General features: G+C 45.4%; 1 protein-coding gene across 1 annotated transcript in view; it reads left to right on the forward strand.

Annotated features, from left to right (window-relative positions):
* LOC126336868 (protein NDNF) overlaps positions 1 to 12919 on the forward strand; it is a 376430-nt gene that overhangs the window by 295565 nt on the left and 67946 nt on the right. Inside the window, exon 5 of the mRNA XM_050000973.1 lies at positions 1735 to 1996. Within this exon, the coding sequence (XP_049856930.1) occupies positions 1735 to 1996 (262 nt within the window). The remainder of the gene's footprint in view (positions 1 to 1734; positions 1997 to 12919) is intronic.

A 12919-nucleotide genomic window follows, 5' to 3' on the forward strand; every position in this document is an offset into this window, starting at 1 on the left:
CCACTGCAGTAGTAACTTTCTGTGTCAACAGGTGGCAGCACAGCAGAAGTTTGTAAGATGGCCGACATCGATGTTCGTTTGAGACAGCGTTGTGTGATTGAATTCTTGAAGGCAGAAGGTGAAACGCCCATACGCATTCATGAAAGACTGAAGAAGGTGTATGGTGTTGTGACAGTGGATGTCAGCACTGTTAGACGATGGGTTCGTCGTTGTAAGGAAGCTGAAGGGCAAACACCGTTGACTGACGAAAAGCGGAGCGGCAGGCCGGTGAGTGCAGTGACTCCACACAACATTCTGCAAGTTGATGACATCATTCGTGGTGACCGTCGGGTGACTGCAGATGAAGTGTGTCGCATTATTTCTCTTAGTAAAGGCAGTGTGATCACGATTATTAAACAATTGGGGTACTCAAAATTTTGTGCACGGTGGGTTCCAAGAATGTTAACCGATCAGAATAAAGAGGCAAGGAAAACAATAGCCTCCCAACACTTGCAGCGCTTCCGTTTGGAGGGAGATGAGTTTCTGAAAAAATTTGTGACCGGGGACGAAACATGGGTGCATTTTTTTGAACCCGAATCAAAGAGGCAGTCAATGGAGTGGCGTCACACAAGCTCGCCGAGGAAGAAAAATTCAAAACTGTGCGATCGGCAGGGAAAGTTATGGCAACAGTTTTCTGGGATACAGAGGGTGTGATTCTGGTTGATTTTTTGGAGCAGGGATGCACAATAAATTCTGTTCAATACGTCACAACCCTCAAAAAACTTAAAGCACGTCTTCAGCGAGTTCGCCCAACAAAATCAATGGCAGATGTTCTTCTTTTGCATGACAATGCAAGACCACACACCAGTCGTCACACCTCTGACGAGATTGTCAAAATTGGATGGGAAGTTTTGCCTCATCCCCCATACAGCCCTGACCTGGCACCATCAGACTTCCATCTGTTCAGGCCACTAAAAGAAGCTCATCGTGGGATTCATTTTGAAGATGAGGAGGCCGTCAAAACATCCGTGCGTCAATGGCTTAGGAAGCAGAGCTGTGATTTTTACCGTGCTGGGATACATGCCCTTGTTCAAAGATGGACCAAAACTGTAGAGATGGGCGGAGATTACATTGAAAAATGACAAAATGATCCTCAATGTTGTGGTTTTCAACCTATGTAATTGCATTTAAATTTCCTGACAATTAAACGTAGAAAAAAAATAGGAGGCATTACTTTTTGACTGACCCTCGGAGCTCTTCTTCCAGGTATAAAAGGCACGCTGGCGTTATCAAATACGGTGGTTTTCTCTGCATAGTTGCTAATTTATTTCTGATTGACAGCCATATATTATTGGCATTTTCACAGACAAATTGATGTTCATCTGTATCAATCAGGTTGCAAGTGGTACACAAAGGGGAATCAGCCAGGTGAATGGAATATAGTCTGGAGTTCGTTGGAAATTCCCTGAACCAAAGCGCTCGCGAGTGTATACTATCCTTGATGTTGCCTATGTTGCACATGGACTACTCAGTTTGTATATTTTGCCTATTTTTTTCATAGTTCCTCACAACTTCTTCCTGTTTTCTCGATTGATCTGTGTTCAGTTTTTCAAGGCCTATCCACTGTGCCAACTTAAAACTAAATCTGAGGGGGCTGCGATGGGGAGGTTCCCTTGTTAGTAACATTCAAGTTCCCCCAGCCAACACTGCCATACGATTTCACCTGTGACAGACGTGTTCTGTGACGTGCCGCAGCTCGGTGGACCCGCACCTGATGCACTACTGCCTGGTGGTGAACCCGCGGCGCCACTACTCGACGCTGTGCGAGGCGCGCGGTGAGCGCTACGGCGTCATCCCGCCAGACGCGCCGGAGCCGGCGGACGGCGCGCCGGCCGGCTTCAACTTCCCGCACGACGTCGCCGGCGCCACCAAGGCGTCGCTCGCCAGCAAGGCCGAGCGCCACAACGCCAGCCGCCTCGGCCGCGGCACGGGCGCGGAGACGCATGAGGACATAGTTGTGAGTATACCACGCGCCAGCGGTGTAATCGCACAAAGGATACCTCCAGCCTCAAAGCTGCCTGTTGCCATCAGTTCCTTCTTGGAAGTGGGGGGGGGGGGGGCGGTTAGAGGGGGGAGTCTTCTAATCGGTTTGACGAAACCCCCCACGAATTTCTCTACTGTGCCAACCTCTTCGTCTCATAGTAGCACTTGCAACCTTCGTCCTCAATTATCTGCTCTGAGTATTACAATCTCTCTCTTCCTCCAGAGGTTTCAAGGCTGTACAGCTCCATCTAGTACCATGCAAGTTTTTCTCTGATGTCTTAACAGATATCCTATCACCCTTCTTCTTGCCATTGTTTTCCATATATTCCTCTCTTCTCCGATTCTGCAGAGAATGTCCTCGTTCCCTACCTTATCATACCTCCTAATTTTGAACGTTCTTCTCTAACGCCACATTTCAAATGGTTCGATTATCTCCTTTTTCTGTTTTCTCACAGTCCATGTTCAACTATCATACGATGCTGTGCTCCAAATACATAGCCGACCGCGGATGCCGAGCGGTTCTGGGCGCTTCAGTCTGGAGCCGCGCGACCGCTACAGTCGCAGGTTCGAATACTGCATCGGGCATCGATGCGTGTGATGTCCTTACATTAGTTAGGTTTAAGTAGTTTTAAGATCTAGGGGACTGGTGACCTCAGATGTTAAGTCCCATAGTGCTCAGAGCCATTGAAACTTCCCCTCAGAAAATTTATAAATGACTGTGCTAGTAAACTTCTACGTTATTTGATATACAGACAGCTGAGTAAAACTCTACGTACTGATCCAGATTTCTCTTTACCTATTCTGATGATCACTGAACTGACACACTATATTTTTAGCGCAACGCAATCTGACTTTCAAAAATCCCTACAAAAGAATGCCCCTCACTTCCAATAACCTGTACTTTTCATGAATCACTTACCTCATAAAAATCTTCGTTACTTGAACTACTACAAAACTGTGAGTGCCAATACTGCCAGCTAAATAAAACATTCTAACTACTGAAGGCACTAACTATGGATAGGCGTAGTTAGCAAATGAAAGATTTTGATAGAGAACAATGTATTTACCTTAATAGCGTTCAAAAATCATCATCATATATATATATATATATATATATATATATATATATATATATATATATATATCATCCAACTGCCCAAAATTACAAAAGCGAATATTCCAACAATGAGTCCAACCAGCCACAGACTGCACACAGCGCAGTCAGCGATTTTCATACAGACCACTACGTGGCGTTACCAACATAAAAACCTGAACAGGCTACTTACACCATTTGAACCATTTTCCAAATGTACCTTCTCAGAAATTGCTACCTCGTATTAAGTCCTACGTTTGATACTAGTAGACTTCTCTTGGCCAGGAATGCCCTTTTGGCAAGTGCTAGTGTGCTTTTTATGTCGTCCTTGCTCCGTCCATCATGGGTTATTTTCCAGCATAGCTAACAGAACAACTTAACTTCACCTACTGCGTGATCAGCAATACTGACTTTAAATTTGTTGCTGTTCTCAAGCCTATTATTTCTCATTGCTCTCAGTCCTTATTCTGTGCTCGTCAGACTTCCCATTCCAATCAAGACACCCTGTGATTTTTCTTCACTGTCACTTTCTTTCTTTCTTTCTTTCTTTCTTTCTTTCTTTCGCTTACGCCAGACTCCCACAGCGGCCGCAGGGTCGGCAGGTTAGAACGGATTTGGCAAGATAAGTTTTAGCGGTGACGGTATGCCCTTCCTGCGGCCATCCCGTACCCCCTGGGATGGAATCAGTGTACCCCACCTGTCTGCATCTAGTGTAAATCGTGAGATAGTGCGAACGTGTTGCAAATGTCTGTGACGCTTGTAACTGAGACGGAACGTGGGGACCACCCAGTATTCACCTAGCATGATGTGGGAAACCGCCTAAAAACCGCATCCAGGCTGGCCGGCACACCGGCCCTCGTCGTTAATCCGCCAGGCGGATTCGATCCAGGGCGGGCGCGCCTACCTGAGTCCAGGAAGCAGCGAGTTAGCGCTTTCGGCTACCCCGATGGGTCTTTTCTTCACTTTCACTGATGACAGAAATGTCAGCAGCGATTCTTGTCATGAATATCCTTTAACCTTGAATTTTAATCCCTCTCTTGAGCCTTTCTTTTATCTGTGTCCATGCTTCTTCGAAGTATACGTTGAACAACATGGGCGAAAGACTACATCTCTGTCTTGCATCCTTTTTTATCTGAGCACTTCGTACTCAGTCTTCCAGTCTTATTGCTCCCTCTTTGTTCTTGTACATATTTTACCGGCCTGCCCCTATAGCTTATCCCTATTTTTCTCTGAATCTTGAACAACTTGTGGCACTATACATTGCTGAACTCTTTTTTCCAGGCCGACAAATCCTATGAAAGTGTGTTCATTTTTCATTAGTCTTGCTTCCATTATCAACCGTAAGCTCAAAACTGCCTCTCTGAGGCTTTTACCTTTCCTAAAGCCAAACTGATCGTTTATTTAACAGTTCCTCAATTTTCTTTTCCATCAGTTATGATGGAGACCGAGCGAGCAAGGCCTCTTAGAACCCGCTTGCTAAACATAAGAGCACATGAAAGCCTGACGCGGTAGGTCGATTTTGCGGCATGGCTTAGCCTCCTTCCCGTCCTCCACCCCCTCCTCCCCTCCCGCTTCCCCCCCCCCCCCCCCCGGCCCCTTGAACTCAACCACCATGGTATGGTATACAGAGTGCGCAAAAGCAAAACCATCATTATCGTCCACCTTCATCTGGCTGAGATGCTCGCTTTAGCAAAGACCCATCTCCATATTCTTGACTGAGAGAGTGACAGGGGTTAGCACCTCTATGACGCGCCATGGACCTGTAAAATGAGGCACCAGCTTGCCCCTAGGCTTGCTTCCAACATCTCGTCCAGTACTTCCTGATGGAAATTACTCCTCCCATCTCGATCTTTCCAGGCAATGGCCGCGGTTGTACTGTGCTGCTTCTTTTTTATTGGCCATTTCTATGTTATTTCTAGCCTGCATCAGTTATCCCCGATAAACTCTGAAATACGTCTTCCAACGAAAATTCTAAACATAAAGGGGAATTCAAAGGAGAGGCGACGAGTTTTGTGTTTTTCAGTAGTGAACGCCACATTAAGCCGTGACAAATAGCTATCTTACTTAGTTTGGGCTTCTGCTTGATACACAATCAGTGAGACTAAGAGATTTCTATTCAACGTTTCCGCAAAGGATGGTTCGGCACAGTAAGGTGTTCTGATAACATGGTTGATTGCTTGCTGGAAATACTCCCTGGAAGTAAATGCTGGATCATTAACGCTCACCAGGAATTTAGGAGAACTAAACAGCAAAAATATTCTCCCAAATACTGACACCCACCATTATCCCTCTACTCAGCAGTTGTCAAACAAATAGGGAAAAGGCATCAACCGCCACAAAGATATATCTGTGACCTGCTTGCGTGCCAGGTAGTCTCTACACAATCAATAGATAAGCGCTCCATTGACCAATCAACTCCGGTAGGCTGGAGCGACCTCCTTTTTTGGTCAGAATTGGGTTCAGTAATCTTCTAATCACGGTACTGACTCATCATTTTCCGCACATCCTTATAGGGATATGGCAACGTTAATGATTCCTTGATCTTATGTAGTGTTTTATAAATTCCCGAGTGTCCCACTCTAATCGACTCGTCATACTACTGATAGTACCAAACCACGGCTGGAATCAGGGCGCTTGGCCGGAAAATTTTGAGTTTTCCGTTCATTTTAACACGCAAACAAAGGATGCCCTCCCTTAATTGATATCCCAGTACATCCCCATCAGATTGTAGGAACCTTTAGTAGGGCCGAGGTAGGGATCCTGTTCTTGTTCCCTTAACTCAGTGACCACGTTCAGCACCTCGGTAAGCGTTGCACAAACAACTTCTCTCCCATCTGGGTCCTGGAGGAAGAGAACTCTTCTTCCTCGAACATCCGACTGCAAGTGTCCGCCACCACATTCTCCCCTCCCCTGATATGCTTCACGGAGAACCTGAATTCCGAGCTTCGGAGAGCCCAATGGACGATACGCAATTTTCGAGGACGCCCCAGCACCCAAGTGAGGTCTTGGTTGTCCGCTTCGGGGTAAATTCACGACACACGAAGTAGAATGGAATTTTTTCGGTATCGAACAACACAGCAAGAGCCTCAAGCTCATAGGTGGGTAATCTACTCTCACTAGGAGTTAACGATCGCGAGGCCAAGGCGATGGGTCGACGCTGTCCATTCTTCTCTTGTAACAGTACAGCCTCAACCCCAAAGATACACGCTTCCGCCTGGACAAAAAAGGGTAGTCAAAACCTGGGATGGCCAACACGAGATCGTTACTTAACACGTCCTTGAGGCCATTAAAGGCTGCTTGCTGGCTCTCAGCTCATTTAAAAGGTTCTTGCTTACAACGTAACAAATTCAAAGCTACCATAACTTCCGCAAACCTAACAGTGAACCTTAGAAAAACATTTATCATGCCCACGAACCGAGGTTTTCTTTTGTTGGTCGTAGCTTGTCGAAAACAATATAAAGCCCGAACTCGCGAATGATCAGTTCTTGCCCCCATTCACTGAGACCAAACTCCGCAGAAACGGAATTTATTTACGGGCCAGGTTAACCTTGGAGGGTTTTACTGAGAGTCTCGCCTCCCCTAATTGAACAGAAGCTGACGAATGTGTTCCAAGTGTTCGAGAACTGACTTTCTATAGACCATGACACCATCCAGGTAATTATACACGAATTGGAACTTAATATCATTCAACACTGAATCTAGAAGCCCAGATAAAAGGGCTGCTCCGTTTCACAACCCGAAGGCACCCTGTTTAATTCGTATAAGTTCCAATCCACGTAAATGCCACGGCCGCCTTAGTTCCCTCACAAGGAGGAGGTGGTAATAAGCTTGATTCAGATCCAGCACGGTAAAATACGATCCCAGTGAACCAAGTAAAACATTGTTGCAATTCAAGCAAGGGTTCGAATTTCTAAACTAATTTGCGATTCAATGCCATATAATCAACAACTACCCTGAACCCGCCTCCACGTTTTTTTCTTCTTTTTTTGTGACCCAAAAAGAAGGAGAAACATAAGGGGAAGTGGAAGGATAGGTGATACTCTCATTGAACATGTTCCCTCAATACCTTCACTCTTGGCGGTGACTGCCTGTAAGATGATTGTCTAACTGACACATCATCCCACAAGCAACACAATATTTTATTTTATTGATGACACGTAATTTATCTGTCAAAACCCCGGAACTATTTCAAGAACGTGAATAACTTTTCTTCCTTGCTCCCTGAACAAGTGACGCACTTCACAGCCAACTAGCACAGAATAAACAACCGAAAAATCACTATGGCGACATATATTGAACTTTATCAAAGGATAAAACTGGAAATAGAAAACCCTGACCGAATAATCCAGAATTAACCGAATGTTTTTCGTAAAATCTTGGCGTAGAGGGAACGTGCAGCTGGGCTCAAAGAAGCCGGCTGGAGTAATCGGCGAAACGCTCCAAATTTGAACACAACGTCAAGAACGAAGTGTTCGACCTAGAGAGACGACGGAACCTGAGGACCGAGCAATCTTCACAGACGCACTCAGCGCACCGGATTCATCATTATCGAACCGACGTCCAATTTGTGGTTCAGTGACCACGAGAACTATTAATAAGCGGTTCACAGAAAGAAGACTGAGTTTATGGCGTACCTTGGGCTGGCTACCATTGACCTATGTGTACCAACAAACCTGTTTAAAGTGGTGTCGGGCACATTCGGCCTGGAATATTATTGACTGGAGTAGAATTGTCTTTATGACGAGTCGTGCTTCAAAGTGAGCCTCGATGAACAGCGAAGAAGTGTCTGGAAACGCCACAGACAGCTGTGGGATACCAAACTGACGGTCGTCCGCCACACGGCCCGACAACCGGGTGATCTGGGCAGCCATTTCATTTCGTAGTAGGACCCCTTTGGTTGTGATCTGCGACACCTTTACTGCTCAGAGGTACGTCGACGATATTCTACACTATATATTGTTGTCCTTCATTATGAGCCATCCTCAGCTTGCATTTAAGCAAAATAATGATCACCCGCAAACGGCGAGAATATCTACTGCTTGCATTCGTGACTGCCAAACCCTGGCTTGGCCAGACAGGTTAAAGGATCTCCCTCCAATTGAGAACGTTTCCGAAGGTCCCTCTAACTACACACATGCTTATAAATTAAGGATAATTGCAGAATGTGGTGCCACACAACGTGACACTACACAATACTGGCGCTAATAGCATAGGCACATAGAGAACACACACGTCACAAATCTGCACGTCCACGGTATTGGTGATAAGTTGAGAAAACCGTCTCGAAACACATGTGCTACAAAACGCCACTGTTTCCTGTACACGTACCCCGACATCAATATGGAATATGATCGCCATGCACACGTACACAGGCTGCACAACGGGCAGGCATACTCTGGATCAGGTGGTCGAGCAGCTGCAGGGGTACAGCCTCCCATTCTTGCACCAGTGCCTGTCGGAGCTCTGAAGTGCGCTAGAAGTTTGAAGACGTGCATCGATTCGTCGACCGAGGGCATCCCAGACGTGCTCGATAGGGTTTAGGTCTGGAGAACAGGCAGGCCACTCCATTTACCTGATATCTTCTGTTTCAAGGTACTCCTCCACGATGGCAGTTCAGTGGGGCCGTGCAATATCATCCATCAGGAGGAAGGTGGGACCCACGGTACCCCTGAAAAGGTGGACATACTGCTCCAAAATGACGTCCCGATACACCTGACCTGTTACTGTTCCTCTGAACGATATGCAGGGGTGTAAGTGCACCAATCATAAACCCACGCCACACCATCAAACCACGACCTCGATACAGGTCTCTTTCAAGGAAATTAAGGGGTTGGTATCTGGTTTCAGGTTCACGCCAGATGAAAACCCGGCGAGAATCACTGTTCAAACTATACCTGGACTCGTTCGTGAACATAACCTGGGAGCACTGCTCCAATGACCATGTACTGTGTTCTTGACACCAGACTTTACGGGCTCTCTTGTGACCAGGGGTCAGTGGAATGCACCTTGCAGGTCTCCAGGCTAATAAACCATGTCTGTTCAGTCGTCTGTAGACTGTGTGTCTGGAGGCAACTGTTCCAGTAGCTGCGGTTAAGTCCAGAGCAAGGCTACCTGCTGTACTCCGTGGCCGTCTGCGGGCGCTGATGGTTAGGTATCGGTCTTCTTCTGGTGTTGTACACTGTGGATGTCCCGTACTGTAGCGCCTGGACACGTTTCTTGTCTGCGGGAATCGTTTCCATAATCTTGAGATCACACTTTGTGGCACACGGAGGGCCCGTGGTACTAACTGCTGTGTTTTACCAGCCTCCAGTCGCCCTAGTATTCTACCCCTCATAACGTCATCAATATGTGTTGTTTGAGCCATTTTCAACATAGAGTCACCAATAGTACGTCTGAAAACGTCTGCACACTTACTTGCTGCACCGTACTCTGAAATGCATATGTGGACTGCTGCCAGTGCCAACGTGCGACGACCACAGGGGAAATGGTCACACCCCAAGGTGATTTAAACCCGCAGACCGCCCACCAGAGCGTTGTTTCACCATGTATCAGCATTATCCTTAATTTCTGAGGATGAGTGTAGCTTAGAATTTTGAAGATGAAACGCGCCACTGGAACATAATTTGGGTCGATATCCCTCTGGGGGACATCTAACAACTGTGTCAGTCAGCGCCATGCCGAATAAATGGTCGCATAAGGGCCAGAGGTGGACCTACGTTTTATTGGCTTGCTTTATTTGTGATGGTCTTTCACGCGAAAAAATGTTCTAAATTTTCTGTAACTATAGTGACTTGTTTCTTCGTTCAAGTATATCACGTCTACCGACTTCCATCAAATTCCGATAATAATTTTTTTTCATAAAGTACACCCAACTGGAAAGAAGACCTTCGCTTTAACGGCTTTGTACGAAGCCCCAGTGGGTGAATGTATTTACCGAGAGAGAGATTGGTGGTATTCCCAGTTGCACCAGCAGATTCAACGGCTTTGCAGCACTTTCCAAATTTCTGTTGATTTCTTTCCACATTTCGTTGCATTATGGATGTCTCTCTAGCAGCACAGAGCGGTTATCCAGTTTTTCCGCACAGAAGGGGAGCGAACTTCACAAATTTATCACGAGGTGGAAGAGTTGTATCCAGATCATTATGTCGGACGGCGCGCAATATTCCGATGGTGTCAGCGTTATGAGACGAGATGTGTGACCAAGAAGACCATCGAATCCCTTCAAAAATTTCGATGAGAGGTTCTGTAAATCTTCCTTATAGCCACGATTTCTTCCCATGTGACTCGCATATCTTCGATCGCTTAAAACAATCTCTGAAAGGTCAGACGTTCACCTGTGACACGGATGTGAAGGCTACAATGGCATAGTGGATACGTCAGCAACCCAATAGTTTCTACACTGAAGCCCTCGACTTTCTTCTTATGCTCTGTGTTCGGGGTATCGATGTCAATGGCAGCCGTGCATAGTTGTACTGTTTCACACGAGTTGTATTCATAATACTGTTATCAAAATTTGTTTCATTTGCGCACACATATATTTGAATTACCCTTGTCTGCAAGAAAGGTCATGGGTTTTAAATGCTTGCTCTTGTTTCCTGTGAAAACCAATGCTCTGCATTTTTTTTCTGTTTCAGAATCGTAGTTCCCTGAGCCCTTTTTTTCTCACCTTCTTCACATATCACATTAGCAGTTATGGCTATCGTTTCCGATATAGTATTACCTATGGGTGTATATTCGATAAAGGACAAAGTCTCCATCTTTTACAAGGAGATACAGTAATAATCATATGGGGTGAGCTTCCATTCGTTTACTTATCCCTTTGAGTCTTTTAAAATGTCGCTGCTGCGTGTGTTTCGTGAGACCTCGTTTCATAAGGTTCTGGAGACGACGTTACACATATTCCCACTCATTCGTAAAAGTATATTGAGCTTTCATGCACTATTCTTGGACGCGATTGTGCAGAGCGGAAAACTCCTTCAAAGAAAGATTGTCGGAGAGCTATTAGTGAGAACGTAGTCACTAATAAACCATTTGTCCTGAGGTTTAATGAAAAATCTGTCATATTCGTTTCGCTTAGAAGTGAAATCTGGAGAAACTTCTCCAGCTGTCGTAAGCGGAGCAAGAAATGGAACTGCTTGTCTCCAGAAATAGCCTCCAAGTGATATACGAGAACAGAGGGCGAAACTCTATCGTTTCATCTTGGCAGCCTAGAACTTGATCGGAATGTAAAAAAACAGGCAGGAACGACGATCGTATGACACATTCTGTCACGTGAGTCAACCATATGATACGTGCCATCCAGTTCACCGTGAAAATGTGACACGTGGCAGCTGAGGCCGTCTTTCTCAATGGAGGACGTGGACATATTTAAAATCTATATGCGAATTAGAGGTTTATTGTCGCTATTAATGATTTTCACCCTGACTTTGTAGTGAGATCGAAATAATGCTCAAAATCCAATACCATACATATTATGAAAATTGATGTATTTATGTATGTATGTTCCTCATCTTCTTCTAAGCCACTGAACTGATTTCTGCCATCTTAGTACACATATCCCTTATTGTTAAGCAACAGAAGGTGTGGAGTTACGAACCTGCCTATCATAGATCAGGAAATATGGCGTCACAAACAACGAGATGCGTGAAGAACTGCCGCATCATGCATGACGTTTAATTTTATTACTTCTTTGCTACTAAGTCTATTCACAACATATTTCGCAGACGTTATCTACATATACCGCTGAACGTACCTACACAAATATACCATTCTATAACTTATAGTTCAAAATATATCGCGTCATAAACAGTGAGATGATTGAAAAAACGTAACACAGCATCATGCATGAGGTTTCAATACGTTTATTCTCTGTTACTAAGACACTTCTAGGTCTCTGATTCCAGGCACCACTTTTGACAGATTTCAACTGCAGACGAAAACAATAGCCGTCTACAGATCTGCGAAGTGGCGTGGCCTTAGAAACGTTTACAAAGCGTTGTAGACGCACGAAACAGCTGTGCCCAGCATGCATAAACTGACCGGGATATGCACTTATGCATTTGTACTCTAGGTATATTTCTTTGTACGATTGTCTCATAATTTCGAAAGTGTTTTCACGAGTAAATTTAAATGAAATTTTTTCGATGTTACACTACAGAGTCCATTTTTTGTTTCTAATAGAAAATAGGCAAAATGAATATCCGGACAACATCGTGTCCGTCGTCTAGCACATTGACTGCCAGTCCTTGATTGTGCTCCTATTCTGACGTTCTTCTTTGACCAAGATGGCCTCCTCCTGATTTACTTCCTGCATCACGGGACAACAGTGAATGTCCAGCGTTACTCGCAAATCTTGACCACCCTCCACCAAGCGATGAAATCAAAATGACCAGGCAATCTCACCCGTGGGGTCATTCTGCTCCACGACAATGCAAAACCTCATACGACCAACACAGTCGCGGCACTCCTGCAGAAATTCAAATCGGTGGTTCTCGGCAACCCTCCATACAGTCCGGACCTCTGTCCCTGTAATTACGCCATTTTTGGTCCGCTTAAAAAGACTCTGAGGGGCAAACGATTTACCTCGGACGACGACCTCCAGCTGTACGTGCGGGCCTGGTTAACATCACAGACTCAGGAATTTTACGAGACATACATTCACCGCCTTGTGACACAGTGGGACAAGTGTCGCAACAGCCAGGGTCAATACTTCTAATATACAGGCGCTGGTTTCTGTAATTATGCTTCCGGCTCGTTTCTTTTTGAACGCCCCTTATATTGGTTACTCATTCATGCTGAAGCGGC

Source organism: Schistocerca gregaria, chromosome 2 (genome assembly GCF_023897955.1).
Source record: "Schistocerca gregaria isolate iqSchGreg1 chromosome 2, iqSchGreg1.2, whole genome shotgun sequence".
NCBI classification, from domain to species: domain Eukaryota; kingdom Metazoa; phylum Arthropoda; class Insecta; order Orthoptera; family Acrididae; genus Schistocerca; species Schistocerca gregaria.